Source organism: Bos grunniens, chromosome X, assembly GCF_055505025.1.
Source record: "Bos grunniens cultivar Pamir isolate PY7600 chromosome X, Bosgru_T2T1.0, whole genome shotgun sequence".
NCBI lineage: Eukaryota > Metazoa > Chordata > Mammalia > Artiodactyla > Bovidae > Bos > Bos grunniens.
This window is the reverse complement of record NC_141194.1, coordinates 107,908,616-107,926,988: the sequence shown is the minus strand read 5'-3', so window position 1 is coordinate 107,926,988 and position 18,373 is coordinate 107,908,616. Positions and strand designations below refer to the sequence as shown.

The 18,373-nt window shown below is 38.3% G+C and overlaps 1 protein-coding gene across 11 annotated transcripts in view; it reads right to left on the bottom strand.

The window, feature by feature from the left end:
• The window catches only part of VAMP7 (vesicle associated membrane protein 7), a 91,592-nt gene that overhangs the window by 57,178 nt on the left and 16,041 nt on the right, over positions 1-18,373 (bottom strand). For 9 of the 11 annotated variants that reach the window (XR_015158240.1, XM_086385927.1, XM_086385926.1 and 6 more), the window contains exons 3-4: positions 13,569-13,626; positions 8,138-8,275 (exon numbers count right to left, since the gene is read on the bottom strand). Coding sequence is in view for 10 of the 11 variants with exons in the window: in XM_086385927.1 (XP_086242053.1) it covers positions 8,138-8,275; positions 13,569-13,626 (196 nt within the window). In the remaining variant the exon portion in view is untranslated. The remainder of the gene's footprint in view (positions 1-8,137; positions 8,276-13,568; positions 13,627-18,373) is intronic. The other 2 variants (XM_086385935.1, XM_086385934.1) reach the window with 1 other exon arrangement.

Genomic DNA, 18,373 nt, shown 5'->3' with positions numbered 1-18,373 from the left:
TCTTCTTTGGAAAGATGGCTATTCAGCTCTTGTGTCCACTTTATAGTTGGGTTTTTTTTTAATATAAATTTATTTATTTTAATTGGAGGCTAATTACTTTACAATATTGTATTGGTTTTGCCATACATCAACATGAATCCACCACAGGTGTACACATGTTCCCCATCCTGAACACCCCTCCCACCTCCCTCCCCATACCATCCCTCTGGGTCATCCCAGTGCACCAGCCCCAAGCATCCTGTATCATGCATTGAGCCTGGTCTGGCGATTCATCTCACATATGATATTATATATGTTTCAATGCCATTCTCCCAAATCATCCCACCCTCGCCCTCTCTCACACAGTCCAAAAGACTGTTCTATACATCTGTGTCTCTTTTGCTATCTCACATTCAGGGTTATCGTTACCATCTTTCTAAATTCCATACATATGCGTTAGTATACTGTATTGATGTTTTTCTTTCTGGCTTACTTCACTCTGTATAATAGGCTCTAGTTTCATCCACCTCATTAGAACTGATTCAAATGTATTCTTTTTAATGGCTGGGTAATACTCCATTGTGGTTTGTTTTTTAGATGTCCAAGTTTTATCAGTTCTTTGCACATTGTAGGTATTATCCCCTTATCAGATATATTGTTTGCAAATATCTTCTCCCTTTCAGTAGGCAGCCTTTTCATTTTATTGGTAATTTCCTTCACTGAGGAAGGAAATTTGTATTGGTTTGATGTACTTTTCAGTTTGATGTACTCCCATTTGTTTATTTTTACTTTGTTTCCCTTGCCAGAGACATATCCAAAAAAACTATCAATACCAACGTCAAAGAGCATACTATGTTTTCTTCTAGAAGTTTTATGGTTTCAAGTCTTATATTTAAACCTTTAATCCATTTTTAATTTATTTGTGTCCACGGTGTGAGAAAGTAGTCCAGTTTGATTCTTTTGCATGTAGCTGTCCAGATTTCCCAACACCATTTAGTGGAAAGGGAAAAAGACAGCTTTTTTCCCCACTGTATATTCTTGCCTCCTTTGTCATAGATTAATTGACCATATAAGCATGGGTTTATTTCTGGGCTCTCTATTCTGTTCTATGGGCTTCCCAGGTGGCTCAGTGGTAAAGAATCCACCTGCCAATGCAGGGGATACAAGAGACACAGGTTCAATCTCTAGGTTGAGAAGATCCCCCAGATAAGGAAACAGCAACCCACTCCAGCATTCCTGCCTGGAAAATCCCATGGACAAAGGAGCCTGGTACAGTCCATGGGGTCACAAAGAGTTGGACAAGGCTGAGCATGCATGCATTCCATTCCACAGATATATGTGTCTGTTTTTGTTTTTTTGTGTTTTTGACAGTACTGTACTGTTTTCACTATTGCAGCTTTGTAGTATAGCTTGACATGAGGGAGTGTAATACATCAAGTTTTTTTCTTCTTTCTCAAGATAGTTCTGGCCATTCTGCCATCTTTTATGTCTCCACACAAATTTTAGAATTATTTGTTCTAGTTCTGTTAAAAAAAAAATCATTATTGGTAGTTTGATAGGGATGGCATTGCCTCTCTATAATGCATAGCATAGTCTTTATTTTTAGTATAATCATTTTTAACAATATAAATTCTTCAAATCCATGAACACAGTATATCTTTCCAACTTCTTCAATATCTTCAATATCTTTCATTAGGTTCTTAAAGTTTTCAGAGTACAGGTCTTTTACCTCTTTAGTTAAATGCATTCTTAAGTATTTTATTATTTTTGATGTGATGGTTAAGTGGGATTGTTTTCTTAATTTCTTTTCCTGATAGTCTGTTGTTAGTATATAGAAAGGCAATAGGTTTCTGTATAATTTTGTATCCTGCAATTGTACTGTATTATTTCTAACAATTGATTTTTTGGTGGTATCTTTAGGATTTTCTATAGATAGTATGATGGTTATCTACAGAGAGAGACAATTTTGCTTCTTCTTTTTAAATTTGGATTCCTTGCATTTCTTTTTTGTATCTGATTACTGTAGCTAGGGGTTCCAAAACTATGTTGAATAAAAGTGGCAAGAGTGGCATCTTTGTCTTATTCCTAATTTTAGAGGGAATACTTTCAGTTTTTCACTACTTAGTATGATGTTAGATGCAGGCCTGTCATATATACCCTTTATTATGATGGGGTATGTTCCCACTTTGTTAAGAGGTTTTATCATAAATGGATTTGAATACTGTTAAAAGCTTTTTCTGTACCTATTGAGATAATCATGATTTTTATTCTTCAATTTGTTATCATGGTGTATCACATTGATTTCCAGATACTGAACCATCCTTGCATCTTTGCAATAAATCCCGCTTGATCATGTGTATAATCCTTTCAATGTATTGTTGAATTCAGTTTGTTAAATTGTGATTTCTAAATCTATGTTCATTAGCTATAATGGTCTGTAATTTTCTTCATTTGTGGTATCTTTGTCTGGTTTTTGTGTCAGGGTGACGACCTATAGAATGAGTTTGGATGTGTTCCTTTTGCTGCAATTTTTGGAAGAGTTTTCTAAATGTTTGGTAGAATTCACCTGTGAAGCCATCTGGTCCTAGACTTTTGTCTGTTCGAAGTTTTAAAACTTCAATTTTCAATGTCATTACTGGTAATTGTTCTGTTCATGTTTTCTATTTCTTCTTGGTTCAGTCTTGGGAGACTGTGCATTTCTAGGAATTTCCCTGTTTCTCTTAGTTTGTCCTTTTTATTGGCATATAGTTGTTCATAGTAGTCTATTATGAACTTTGTATTTCTGTGTTATCTGTTTAATTTTTCCTTTTTTCTTATTTTATTGATCTGAACCCTATTTTTTTCTTGATGAGTCTGGATAAAAGCGATCGGCTTTATCTTATCAAAGAACTAGCTCTTAGTTTCGTTGATCTTTTCTATTATTTCCTTATCTCTGATTCATTTATTTTTGCTCTCATTTTTATGATTTCTTTCTTTCTACTAATTTTGGGTTTTGTTTTTTCTTCTCCTGGGTCCTTTCAGTGTAATGTTTGTTTGATATTTTCCTTGTTTCCTGAGGTAAAATTCTATTACTATAAACATCCCTCTTAGAACTGCTCTTGCTGGATCCCATAGAGTTTGAATCACTGTGTTTTCATTTTCATTTGTCTTCAAGTATTCTTTTTCTCCAAGTATTTTTTTATTTCCTCTTTGGTTTCTTCAGTAATCCATTGTTGTTTAGTAGCATATTGTTTAGCCTTCAAGTGTTTGTGTTTTTTGCATTTTTTTCCCTTATAGTTGATTTCTAGCCTCATAACATTGTGGTCAGAAGAAACGCTTGACATGAATTCAATTTTTCTTAAATTTACTGAGGCTTGTTTTATGCCCAGCATGTGATCTGTCCTGGAGAATGTGCTAAGTGCACTTGGGAAAAATGTGTATTCTGATGCTTTTGGACAGAATGTTCTATATATGTCAATTAAGCCCAATTAGGTGTAATGTGTTGTTTAAGACCACTGTTTCCTCACTGATTTTCTGTCTGGATGATCTGTCCATTGAGGTAAGTGTGGTGTTAAACTCTCCTACTATTACTGTGTTGCTATCAATTTCTTACTTTATGTCTATTAATATTTGCCTTATATATTTAGGTGCTCCTATGCTGGGTGCATATACATTTACAATTGTATCTTCTCAGATTAATTCCTTTATCATTAATGTCTTTGTCTCTTACAGTTTTTGTTTTAAAGTCTATTTTCTCTAATATAAGTATTGCTATCCCAGCTTCCCTTTCATTTCTATTTGCATGGAATAACCTTTCCCATCCCTTCACTTTCTGTTTTTGTCTTTAGAGCCACACCGAGTCCCCTGTAGGCAGTATATATACGGGTTTTGTTTTGTTATCCATTCAGCCACTCTGTGTCTTTTGACTGGAGCATTTAGTCCATTTCCATTTAATTATTGATAGGTATGTATTTACTGCCATTTTGTTAATTGTTTTTCAGTTGTTTTTGTACTTCTCTTTTGGTCCTTTGCTTTCATCCCTTATGATTTGATTAGTATCTTTTGTGTTATATTTGGATTTCTTTCCCTTTGTGTATATCTAATATAGGTTTTCTGGTTTACGATTATCATAAGGTTTGTATATAACAATCTGTATATATCTACATGATTATTTTAAGTTTTTAATCTCTTAAGTAGAAATGCATTTTAATAACCCTACATTTTTATGCCCCCTCCCACAGTTACTGTTTTGACATATTTTATACCTCTTTTTGTTTTGAAATCCCTTATTGTGGTTATGGGTGATTTTACTCCTTTTGTAATCCTCCTCATAGCTTTATATGTGGTTGGTTTAGTACCTTTACTGTGTATTTGCCTTTACCAATGAGATTTCTCCTTTCATAATTTTCATATTTCTTCTTACAACCTTTTTTTCAGCTTGGAGAAGCCCCTTAAACATTTCCTTTAAAGCAAGCCTGGTGGTGATGAACACTTTTAGCTTTTGTTTATCTGTAAAACTTTCTATTTCTCTATCAAATCTGAGTGAAAGCCTTGTTGAGGATTCTCGGTTGTCGGTTTTTCCCTTTTACCACTTGAAAAATATCATGCCACTCCGTTCTGGCCTTTTATGGGAATTTCCTTGTGTGCAACATTTTGCTTTTCCCCAGCTGCTTTTAATATTCTCTCTTTATCTTTAATTTTTGCCATTTTAATTATAATGTCTTGGTGTGGTCTTCTTTGGGTGGATCCTGTGGGAACTCTCTGTGCTTGCTCGACCTGGATTCTGTTTCTTTCCCCAAGTTAAGGAAGTCTTCAGTTAATTTGCTTTCAAATATGTTCTCTGCCCCCTTTTCTCCTTTCTTCTGGGAGCCCTACCATGCAAATGTTAGTACATCTGATGGTGTTTCAGAGGTATCTTAAACAGTACTCATTTCTTTTTATTCTTTTTTCTTTTTTTCTGTTGAGCTTCAGAGATTTCCACTACTCTGTTTTACAGCTCACTGATCACTGATCATACAATTCACTGTTGATTCCTTCTAGTTTATTTATTTCAGTTATTGTATTCTTCATCTTTGCTTGGTCATTCTTTACATATTCTCTTTGTTAAGAAATCCTAATTTCTCACTCTGTTAATCCAATCATTTATTGGGTTCTTTGATCATTTTACAATCACTACCTTGAGTTCTTTATTGGGTAGGTCGCTTATGTCCACTTCACTTAGCTCTTCTTATGGGCTTTTCTCTTGTTCTTTCATTTGCAACATGTTCCTCTGTCTCATTTTGCCTAATTTCCTTTTTAATTTCTATGTATTTGGTAAGTTGGTTACATTTCCTGACCTTGCAGAAGTGGCCTTTTCTAGGAAACGTCCTATGAATCCTAGCAGTGCACTTCCCTCTGGTCTCCAGAGCCATATGCTGTACGGACAATACCTACATAGGCTGTGTGGGTCCTTCTGTTGTGGACAATCTGGTAGGCATGGCTGGCCCCCAGTCTGGTTGGTTCCCAGACCTTACCTTGTGCAGAGGCTGTCAGCCACTGGTGGGCAGAGCCAGGTCATAAGGCAGCTGGCTGCAGAGACCCAGGGGGTCCTGGGATCTCTGGCTGAAGGGCCTTGGAGGGTCCCAGAGCTGGTGTTGGCCTACTGCTGGGCAGGGCAAGCATCCAGTGGGTCCTGGGACTGCTGTTTGTCCACTGGCTGGTGAGACCTACTGGTTTGTGGAGCTGGGCCCTGGGATCTCTGGCTGAAGGCTTATGGAGGTTCCAGAGTTGATGTGTCAGCCTGCTGGTGGGTGAGGCTGGGGTCCAGGGGGTCCTGGGGTGGCGCTTACTCACCGGTAGGTGATCCTGGCCCTGGGGATAATGCTGGCTCACTGGTGGGCAGATCCAGGTTCCAGGATCTCTGGCTGCAGGGCCTAAGTGGGGGTTCCCAGGGCTAGTGCACACACACTGGTGTGCAGGGCCATGTCCTGAGACCCCTGTAGGTTCAGGAGTTCTTAAAGCAACCAGCCTGCAGTGAGTGGGGCTGATTCCCTGTTTGGCTAGTTGTTTGGCTTGAGATGTCTCAGCATTGGTGCAGATAGGCTGGTGGGTAGGACCACGTCCTGACATTAATAGTTTAAAGGGAAGATTCCTAAATCGTCCTTATGGGCTCCACTGGTACAGAATGGTAGAATGAGCTCCCAAAAATGCCTACCACCAATGTCTATGTCCCTAGGGTGAGCTGCAGTGGCTTTCCACCTTTCCATGAGACTCTCCAAGATCAGCAGGTGGATCTGATCTGGGCTCCTTTCAAATTACTGCTTCTGCCCTCATTTCCTGAGCATGTGGATTTTATACATGCTGTTTAAGAGTAGAGTCTCTATTTCTCACAGTCTTTCAGCACTGTTGAAATTAAGCCCTGCTGGCCTTCAAAGCCAAATATTCTGGGGGCTCTTCTTCCCAATGGAGGACTCCAGGGCTGGGGAGCCCCATGGGAAGCTTGAGCCCCTAGCTGCTTTGAGAGAATCGCTGCAATTGTAATTATCTTTCCACTTGTGGGCCACCCACTCCAAGGTATGGATCTTGATTATACTGTGTGTCTGCCCCTCTGTCTTGCTGTGGTTCCTTCTCTATATCTTCAGTAGTATAAGATCCTTTCTGCTAGTCTTCTGATCTTCCTCATCAATAGCTGCTCCGTAAATAGTTGTAATTTTGGTGTGTCCATGGAAGGAGGTGAGCTCAGGGTTTCCTACTTCACCATCTTGGCCATCAACCTGACCCTATTTATTTTCAAATGGGCATTGGTATATATTTTGCTGATGGTGTTTTACATAGGTGCATGTATATAAGTATTTCCTAGTGGAAGTATGAAACAAACCAACTGAATAATAAAGACTCATTAACTATTTAAACAAACTTCATCCCCATAGGATGCATATTTAGAAGTATAATCCTCAAAAAGGTATTAAAAACAACACTTACAGGAGAAACAAACAGGAAATTATTCAATGACAGTGAGTCCTTTTTTCTCATTCACAACACTATCATAGATAAAACTTCTGTCTTTGCACTCATATGGTTTGATGGATAAAAAGTAAGCATTCTTTAATGCAAAATAAGACCACAATGAGATATCATTACATATCCACAAGGATGAATAACATTAAAAAGACAGACCGTAACAAGTGTTGGCAAGTATGCAGAAACACTGGAAGTACTAGTGGGAATATAAATGGTACAACCACTTTGGAAAAAAGTTTGATGATTCATTATAAAATTAAACATCATTCACCATATGACCCAGCAATTCCACCCCTAGGTATTTACCAAAAAAAAATAAAAACACATGTCTGTGCAAAGACTTGTACATCATGGATGTTCATAATAGTTTTGTTGGTGATAGCTGAAAACTGGAAGTATCTCAAATATCCAGCAACAGGTGAATGGATAAACAAATTGTGTTATATGCATACAATACTACTCAGAAAAAAAGGAAACTACTGATTTATACAATATGGATCAATATCAAAAACCTTACACTGAGCAAAACAAGGAAGATACAAAAGAGTATATAATGTATGATTCCATTTATAAGAAATTCTAGAAAAGATAAAACTAATTTATGGTGACAAAAATAGAGAAGCGGTTGCCTCAGGGAAGGACCTGACTGCATAGGAACATGAGGACTCCTTTAGGGTCATGAGATGTTTTGTATCTGTAAAAAGTATGTAAATATGTATATGTATATATCTATGTATATATATATGTATAATATGTATATATATATGTATAAATTCACTGAACTGAGAATTAAGTATTCATACAGATAAAGAGACTTTCAAATGACTAACTGAGCTACCCAAAAATTAAATTTACCTTGTGGGAAGGTAGAAGTTAATCTACAGGTTAAGTCACCATTTGGCATGTTGAGTGGATTTACACATTAAATGGGTAGTTGAAGTAGATGATCTTTAATCTCCTTCCCAATCATGAGATACTCTGACCACCATTTATAGAGAATATCACTTTCCATCCTAAAATGGCCCATTTATATATATTTTTTAATCTGGGAAGTTTTACTATCTTGGCATATAATAACAGTCAGAAAAATACACTGCAGGTCAGGGTCCTCTATATCCATGGTTCTTTAAAGTAATAAAGAAGATATGAATCAAATACTATATCCCGAGAAAGATCTTACCAGCTGTGCAGCCAAGACACTTGAGAACTCACTATTCATGGCATATGGGAGTGCTGTTTGTGCTCTTGAACCATATGTAGTCTGGAACCTCTTCTTTATCTCATTCAGAAAATTAAAGGCTCGCGAACGCTCAAAATCCTGAGGAGATGAATAGAGTTAACACTAAACAAAAATGATATGGATGATTAAAAACAACCGTAAGAACAGCTAATATTTACTGAGCAATGATTCTATGAGGAGGAACTGACCTAATTTTACAGATAAAGAAACAAAGGCTCTGAAAAGAAACTAACTTGCCAAAAGTGAAACTAGTAAATGAAAGAGCTGAGTCGAATCCAAATGTTAGATTACTGCCAACTAAGATAACAATACCTAGGTTAGCATCTTAAGAGCAGGAATTGGGTTTTACTCCATCCATATCTTTCACAGGATCTATTAGAAAATCCAGCACGAGAAGATGCTTGAGAAATCCATAGTAATAGTACAGTCTTTCACACACAAAGATAACACTATTGACATAAACTTTTAATTAACTTTTTTCAGTAGTGGTGGTATATTTGAAAAGATCAAGGAATGTACTCTTGTCTAGTTCCAGTCAAAAAGTGTATGTATGTGTATAACCTATACACAAAAGTATAATTATAGCTTAAGAAATGTAAGACTCAACTCTGACCATCCCAAATTTAGTGCTATTTCTCACCTACTCCCAGCACTTTCACATCAGTCATTTCAAATATAACTGGATTTTTAAAATAATTTTAGAAAATACAGTGAAACCAGGGAATATAAGTCATTGTGATAATCACTGTGGTTGACACACATCTCCATTTCACCTAAGATTAATAGTCTAAGCCAAGAGTTCTTAAAGTTGGGTCAATGGTCCAAATTCAAGGGGCCAATGTACTTGGATTAAAAAAAAAAACTCATTATTTTCACCAAACTTTAACTCAAATTTCAACTGTGAATGTAGTAACAAAATAGAGTAGTATTAAACAGTACCTGGGACTCTGTCACCAAGAGAAGTCTTTTTTACATGTACCATCAGTTACAGACATCTCTCAAAATATCATTAATACTTAACACCACATCAAAACTATTTTATTAAACCCATGACTATATCTTGTTATTAGTGAATTCATAAAGAAGCATATATTACTAAATCAATATTTAAACTATTTTGAATACTGTGAAAGTCACTCAGTTGTGTCTGACTCTTTGAGACCCCATGGACTGTAGCCTGCCAGACTCCTCTGTCCATGAAATTCTCCAGGCCAAAATACTGGAGTGGGTAGCTGTTCCTGTCTCCAGGGGATCTTCTCAACTCAGGAATCAAACCCAGGTCTCCTGCATTGCAGGCAGATTCTTTATCAACTGAGCCACCAGGGAAGCTCTGAATACTGGATTTCAACATAACTGGTATTACTAGGTTGGTGCAAAAGTAATTTCGATTTTGCATTGTTGAACTTTGCCATTTGATATTGAAATATTTTTAAATACATGTGGTTATGTTACATATCATTTTAATGAGCATTTCTTGTTTTATGATTTTTGCTAATTATTACTTGCTAACTATATGTATTTTAGACTATGGAAATTATATTAGGCAAAAAGCAAATCTGAGTGATTTTCTTATTTGAGTTCAATATACATCACAGCTGCAGAGAAAACTCACAACATCAACAATGTGTTTGGCCCTTGAACTGCTAACAAATTGTATGGTGCAGTGGTGGTTCAAGAAATTTTCCAAAGAAATCAAGTATTGACAATAAGAACCACAGTGGCTGACCATCAGAAGTTGACAATAACTAACTGAGAGCATCATCAAAGCTGATCCTCTTACAACTACATGAGAAGTTACCCAAGAACTCAATGTTTATCATTCTATGATCATTTGGCAATTGAGGAAAATTGGTAAGGTGAAAAAGTTTGATAAGTGGTTGCCTACTGTTGTTGTTGTTGAGTCACTCAGTTGTGTCCAACAATTTGCAACCCCATGGACTGCAGCATGCCAGGCTTCCATGTCCTTCACCATCTACCAGAGCTTGCTCAAAATCATGTCCATTGAGTCAGTGATGCCATACAACCATCTTGTCCTCTATCATCCCCTTCTCTGCCTGCTTTCAGTACTTTCCAGCATCAGGGTCTTTTCTAATGAGTCAGCTCTTTGAATTAGGTGGCCAAAGTATTGGAGCTTCATCATCAGTCCTTCCAATGAATAGTCAGGGATGATTTCCTTTAGGATTGACTGGTTTGATCTCCTTGCAGTCTAAATGACTGTCAAGAGTCTTCTCCAACACCACAGTTCAAAAGCATCAATTCTTCAATGCTTGGCCCTCTTTATGGTCCAACTCTCACATCCATACATGACTACTGGAAAAACCATAGCTTTGACTATATGGACCTTTGCTGGCAAAGTAATGTCTCTGCTTTTTAATGCTTAGGTTGGTCATATTTTCTCTTCCAAGGAGCAAGTGCCTTTTAATTTTATGGCTGCAGTCACCATCTGCAGCAATTTTGGAGCCCAAGAAAATAAAGTCTGTCACTCTTTCCATTGTTTCCCCATCTATTTGCCATGATATAATGGGAACAGATGCCATGATCTTTGTTTTTTGAATGTTGAGTTTTAAGTAAGCTTTTTCACTCTCTTCTTTCACCTTCATCAAGAGGTTCTTTAGTTCTTCTTTGCTTTCTGCCATAAGGGTGGTATCATCTGCATATCTGAGGTTATTGATATTTATCCCAGCAATCTTGATTCCAGCTTGTTCTTCATCCAGTCCAGCATTTTGCATGATGTACACTGCATGTAATAAACAGGGTGACAATATACAGCCTTGACATACTCCTTTCCCAATTTGAAACCAGTCTATTGTTCCATGTCCTGCTCTAAGTGTTTCTTCTTGACCTGCATACAGGTTTTGCAGGAGGCAATTAAGGTGGTTTGGTAGTCCCATCTCTTTAAGAATTTTCCACAGTTTGTTGTGATTCACAAGAGTCAAAGGCTTTAGTGTAGTCCATGAAGCAGAAGTTGATGTTTTTTTTTTTAATTCTCTTGCTTTTTCTATGATCCAACAGATGTTGGCAATTTGATCTCTCTCTGGTTCCTCTGCCTTTTTTAACTCCAACTTGAACATCTGGAAGTTAATAGTTCATGTACTATAGAAGTCTGGCTTGGAGAATTTTGAGCATTACTTTGCTAGCATGTGAAATTAGTGCAATTGGGCAGTAGTCTGAACATTCTTTGGCACTGCCCTTCTTTGGCACTGAAATGAAAACTGATCTTTTCCAGTCCTGTGGCCACTGCTGAATTTTTTAAATTTGCTGGCATATTGAATGCAGCATTTTAACAGCATCATCTTTCAGGATTTGAAATAGCTCAGCTGGAATTCCATCACCTACACTATCTTTGTTCATAGTGATGTTTCCTAAGGCCCACTTGACTTTGCCCTCTAAGATGTGGGGCTCTAGGTGACTCATCACACCATTGCGGTTATCTGTGTCACGAAGATCTTTTTGTACAGTTCTTCTGTGTACTCTTGCCACCTCTTCTTAGTATCTTCTGCTTCTGTTAGGTGCATACTGTTACTGTCCTTATTGTGCTCATCTTTGCATGAAATGTTCCCTTTTCTTAAAGAAATCTCCAGTCTTTCCCATTGTATTGCTTCCTTCTATTTCTTTGCATTGTTCACTTAGAAGTCTTTCTTATCTCTCATTGCTATTCTTTGGAACTCTCCATTCAGATGGGTATATCTTTCCTTTTCTCCTTTGCCTTTCACCTCTCTTCTTTTCTCAGTTATTTGTAAGGCCTCCTCAGACAACATTTTGCCTTCTGAGCTGACCACAAATCAAAAAAAGATCATCATTTTGAACTGTTATCTTCTCTTACTCTACACAACAACAACAAACCACTTCTTGGTTGGATTGTGATGTGCTACAAAAACTGGATTTTCCACAACAGCCAGCTCAGTGGTTGAACTGAGATGAAGCTCCAAAGCACTTCCCAATGCCAAACTTGCACCAAGAGAAAAAAAAAGGTATTAGTCACTGTTTGGTTGTCTACTGCCCATCTGATCCACTACAGTTTTCTGAATCTTGGCGAAACCATTAACATCTGAGAAGTGTGCTCAGCAAATTAAGGAGATGCACCAAAAATTGCAATGCCTGCAGCCGGCATCAGTCAACAAAAAGGGCCCAGTTCTTCTCTGCAACAATGCCCGGCCACTTGTCACATAACCAATGCTTCAAAAGTTGAATGAATTGGGCTATGAAGTTTTGCCTCATCTGCCATATTCACTTGACCTCTTGCAAACTGACTACCACTTCTTCAAGCATCTCAACAACTTTTTGCAAGGAAAATGCTTCCACGACCAGCAGCACACAGAAAAAGCTTTCCAAGAGTTCATCAAATCCTGAAGCACGGATTTTTTTGCTACAGGAATAATCAAGCTTATTTCTCATTGGCAAAAATGTGTTGATTATAATGGTTCTTATTTTGATTAATAAAGATGTGTTTGAGCCTAGTTATAATGATTTAAAATTCAGGGTCCAAAACCGCTATTACTTTTGCAGCAACCTAATAAAATCATGCATTTAAAAAATTCTGGGAGTGATCCATGAGCAGCAAAGAGGTCTGTGATACAATAAACATTAAGAACCATGATCTATGGCAATCATGCCCATTCCAATTTAAAAATAAGTACATAACCTAGTCCTAGCCAGTAAGGCATGAAAAGTCCGCTTTGAAAGTGGGAGAAGGGAAAGGTGTACCTCTGGGGAGTTTCCTCATTCCTGCAGGAAGAGACCTGAGAAGACATAGCCCCTCTTTTTTGGACACAAATAAATAAGCACGTAGCTCTTTGAAACCATAAGGGAAATGTGTCCAAGAAGAAGTCGACACTAGGATTGCAGAGAGGAGAGAGGACCTGGATGGCACTGTTAAGGTACTGAGCATTTTGCATCAAACTACAAATACTCAAAAAACAACCTACCAATGTAAACTATGGGTTTACAAAGTTGATTATAATGTGTTGTGATTCTGTTTTCCCAAAGTCCACATACATTAGAAAATTCACTAACTACTGATTAAAGGAGTGAAATAATCTATTTACTATTTCAGATAAATTTTGAGAGGGTCTGATACTGAAGAATCATAATAATGAACACCAATTCTCACTATACAATAAATTAAGTGTAGAAGTTATAATAAAAGGTTCAGCTAAAACTCTACAAAACCAAACTGATTTGCAAATACCCAGATATCAACTTTTTCTGTGATTTGCTACTCTACATGACAAATGCAAAGCATAAAAAACAATTCTGAGCTATAGAAAGTTATATTTGCGTCAACTTTACCCACCACAGATACAGATAATTAAGAACTAACTCTACTAATTTTACACATAGTTAAAGAGCAACATGTCCTCAAATTACTTACATCATCAGTGATACAAAGATATACAATCCTGTCTTGGCAGATGTAATGAAACAGATAACTGTAGAATAAAAGATATAAAACTTACTGTGGTTATGAGCAATATCTCTTTCACTTCTATCTTCTATCTACGTATAAGAAATTTTAGAACTGCCAACATGACCATATTATTTACAAATACTGTCTATTTTCCTTCTCCCCTATATACCTATTTCTCTCAAGTCAAACTTGATAGAAATAAATAAGAAATTAAAACAGGGTCTCTATTCTATCTAAATAGTGCAACATGATGCACATTATCCATAATAATAATATCTAAGAAAGCATACTTGGACTGTTTTTGCTCTGCTGCATGGCATTCCAGACCATAGTTCCCTGACCAGGGATTGAACCCAGGCCCCAGCAGGGAAAGCACTGAATCCTAACCACTGGACTGCTAGAGAAGTCTCAGATTCTTAAGGTTTGAACAAGAGATGACATCTGAAGGACACATAATTAAGATAAACACCCAAATGGGCCACACAGAGCAAACATTTTTTTCTACCAGATACTCAACAATAACATATATTTGGCATCGACTCGGAGCCAGTTACTGGGTTAGGTGCTGAGGATACAAATAAGCAAAATCATCAGTCCCTGCCTTCAGAGAATGAAAATGCAGGCAATTGTGGAACAGCATACTAAGGAGGATGATAAAGAGTTAGAGGGGAGGGGAAGAGTTAAAGGCAGTACATGGTGCTATGGGGATATAGAAGAGACACCTATATCTATATAGAGGAGTTTGGCAAAGGGTAACTGGAGGACATCCCAGAGCACATGTCTGAGCTGAACCTGAAGACTAAGTAACAGATGGCAAGAAGAAGAACAAGTGAAGAGAGTTCTGGAATGAGAGACCAACAAGCTTAAGGGCTTTGGGATAAAACAGCACATAATGGGTTTGAAAGTAAAATTAATTAACATGGCTAAAGTATAGAATGTACGGAACAAAAATAAATGGCTTCCACAAAGGAGGTTGTAAGCAAGCAAATACTTTCAAATTTTGTATAAGGTTTTCAAGTCTCACTATATCTATACAATCCTAAGAACAATGATCAAGTATCAAACGGTCTTAGCAAGGGGACAGAGTGATCAGAACTGCCACAGAAAAGGATGTTTTGGCTAGAGTATGAGAACTAATAAAAAGGAGGAGCAGGCAAGAGACTACTGAAGTACTGAAGTAGAACACTGAAGGAAACAAACTAAACTACTATGGGCAATGAAGAAGGAACAGAGAAAAGAACTTGAGGACTGGCTACTGGGGTTGAGGCAGAGGGATAACTCGATTTTGCTTCCCAGATTTCTACTCTGGGCAAGTAGATAGACAAGAGTAGCTGCTGAATTGTATCATTAATGTTCACATAGAGGTTTTATGTGAATTATAGGGAGGTATTGGAACTCAAATGTCTTCCTCCACCACTCTGAAACTGTTCACATCAACTCCACCAATCACTTTCACACTCCATATCCAGTGGCTCTTTCTGACACATTTGATACTGTGACCACTTCCTTCCTCTAGAAACTGCTCTCTCTTCACTAGATTTTTTGACACCAGGCTTGCCTGGTTTATATGGTAATCTCTTTCCCTCTCTGTTGATGGCTTTCCAGCATCCTCAGTCCCCTGCTTTTCTCACAAAGACTCTTTGGAGGGTGGCACCCACTTTCATGTTTTGCTGCCGATACCTGTTTTCAGCTAATACAATTACACTGATTTCCAAATCTAAATCTGACCTATCTCCTGAGCTCAAGGCCTGAATATGCTACTGTTGGTTAGACATATCTAACTAGATATACCATAGACAAACACAGCAGGTGCAAAAATGGAAGTCATCATTTCCCCCACAAAATTTGTTTCTGCTAAACCACACTTTTTGCCTTTTCATACTTTTCATGGGGTTCTCAAGGACTTTGGAAGTTCTTTGGAAGGATGGATGCTGAAGCTGAAACTCCAATACTCTGGCCACCTGATGCAAAGAACTGACTCATTGGCAAAGACCCTGATGCTGGGAAAGATTGAAGGCAGGAGGAGAAGGGGACGATATAGGATGAGATGGTTGGATGGCATCACCGACTCAATGGACATGAGTTTGAGAAGGCCCCAGGAGTTGGTGATAAAACACAGAAGCCTGGTGTGCTACAGTACATTGGGTTGCAAAGAATCAGACACGACTGAGTGACTGAACGGACAGAACTGAAATCACATTTAGAATTGATGCTTTCGAACTGTGGTGCTGGAAAAAACTCTTGAGAGTTCCTTGGACAGCAAGGAGATCAAACCAGTCATTCTTAAAGGAAATCAATCGTGAATACTCACTGAAAGTACTGATGCTAAAGATGAAGCTCCAATACTTTGGCCACCTGATGCAAACAGCTGACTCATTGGAAAAGACTCTGATGCTAGGAAAGATTGAAGGCAGAAGGAGAAGAGGTCGACAGAGGGTGAGATGGTTAGATGACATCACTGATTCAATGGATGTGAACTTGGGCAAACTCCAGGAGATGATGAGGGACAGGGAACCTGGCATGCTGCAGTCCACTGGGTCACAAAGAGTCGGACGCAACTTGGTGACTGGACAACAACAACAAAATCACACTTGGGAGTACCTTGGTGCAAAGACCATAGGAGGTAATGAGGTATGGTTATTGCCATCAGAGAGCCTATAGTCACGGTACAGAGACAAAAAATGAAGATTGCAATTATAACACAGTGTCAGAAGTGCTATAATGGATAAACACAGGATACTATGCTGCTGTTAAGTCACTTTAGTTGTGTCCGACTCTGTGCGACCCCATAGACGGCAGCCAACCAGGCTCCCCACCCAAGATTCTCTAGGCAAGAACACTGGAGTGGGTTGCCATTTCCTTCTCCAATGCATGAAAATGAAAAGTGAAAGTGAAGTCACTCAGTTGTGTCTGACCCTCAGCGACTCCATGGACTGCAGTCTTCCAGGCTCCTCCATCCATGGGATTTTCCAGGCAAGAGTACTGGAGTGGGGTGCCATTGCCTTCTCCGACAGGATATTATGGAGACACATAAAAAGGAGGCACCTGGCACAGTCTTGGAGTTTTCAGGGGTTTCCAGAAGAGGAAACATAAGCTCAGGAAGACAAACTCAAATTTTGAAAAAGTAACAGCTATTGCAGAGGCTAAAAAGAGAGAACAAACCCAGAACTGATATGCACATAGCTAAGTATGGCTGAAGAACAAAACTGAGAGCTCAAATAATGAGAGATGAGGCCAGAAGAGGCAGATCTTGAAGAATTTTTCAAGTTGTGTTAAGAAACTTTATCCTGCGTACCTGCTGAAGGAAGGGACATTATTAGAATTGCCCTTTTAGAAGGATTAAAATGAAAATTAGAAAGTATTTCATTTGGGACCTGTAAAATAGGAGGGGAAGGACATTCCAAGATGCAAAATCAAGAAAAAAAATATACCAAAGCTTAAAATAACATAGATTGGTCTGGGAATGACAAAGATATCTAGAGAGACAAAGATGTAACAGAAATACACAAAATAATGAAGGCTTAGTTTGGGTTTTAAGCAAGAAAGTATAATCTTAGGAATGTTAAATACAGATTTAAGGAGGGACCAACTAGAAGCAGAAAAACCAGTTGTGGTTTAGTCACTCAGTCATGTCCAACTCTTTGCAACACCATGGACTGTAGCCCACCAGGCTCCTCTGTCCATGGAATTCTCCAGGCAAGAATACTGGAGTGGGTTGTCATTTCCTTCTTCAGGAGACCTTCCTGATCCAGGGATCAAACCTGTGTCTCCTGTGCTGCAGGTGATCTGCATTGCAGATCGACTGCTTACTGACTGAGCCACCAGGGGAGACGAAAAACCAGTTAGGGGGAGGTCATTAGGAATGAGAAACAATGAATGCCTGGACAAACACTATGATGAATGTGGAGAGAGGAGACTGAAATACCTCTTGTAGCTGAATGGCAAAGATTTGGTGAAGAAGTCAAATGTGATTCTGAAGTTTTAAGATTAGCCAGCTGAATGACTGGTGATGCTATTAATGAAAGAAAGAAATAGCAAGAAGAAGGTCAGATTTCAGGAAGAAATGATTTTCACATAATAAAATGGAACTTTTTATTTTGGTATACAGTAATAACACTGGAAAAGACCCTGATGCTGGGAAAGATTGAAGGCGGGAGGAGAATGGGATGACAGAGGATGAGATGGTTGGATGGCATCACCAACTCGATGGACATGAGTTTGAGTAAGCTCTGGAAGTTGGTGATGGACAGGGAATCCTGGCGTGCTGCAGTCCATGGGTCACAAAGAGCGGAAATGACTGAGTGAACTGAACTGACTGAAATAAAAGATATCTTTATCTTTGATTGGGATGATGGAACATGATTATAGGAAAGAAACCAAGGTAGAAGCTTAAAAAGAAAGAAACAACTCAGTGATGGATACTTACTCCAAATGAGACCAGGTAGGACTGGGTAAGGATGCAGGTAGAAAGACACAGCAGATAAGTTAACATTGCTTTCTTGCAGTATAACCACATTTTCATTGGATTACATAGCCAACTTCCCTTAGAGTTAGATATGGCTATGTGATAAGTTCTGCCTGATAAAATGTGAGTGGAAGGTGCATACCCTGCTTCCCAGTCTTGCCTCTAAAAAGATGACACATGCTTTCCCTGAGCATTTTCCTGGGAACTAACTAGAAACATGATCGTTAAGCCCAGCAAATTTTTTAAGAAACCCTAAAGCCATACTCACGAGCAACTGGGGTCATTTAACCCCCAGGTAACTTCT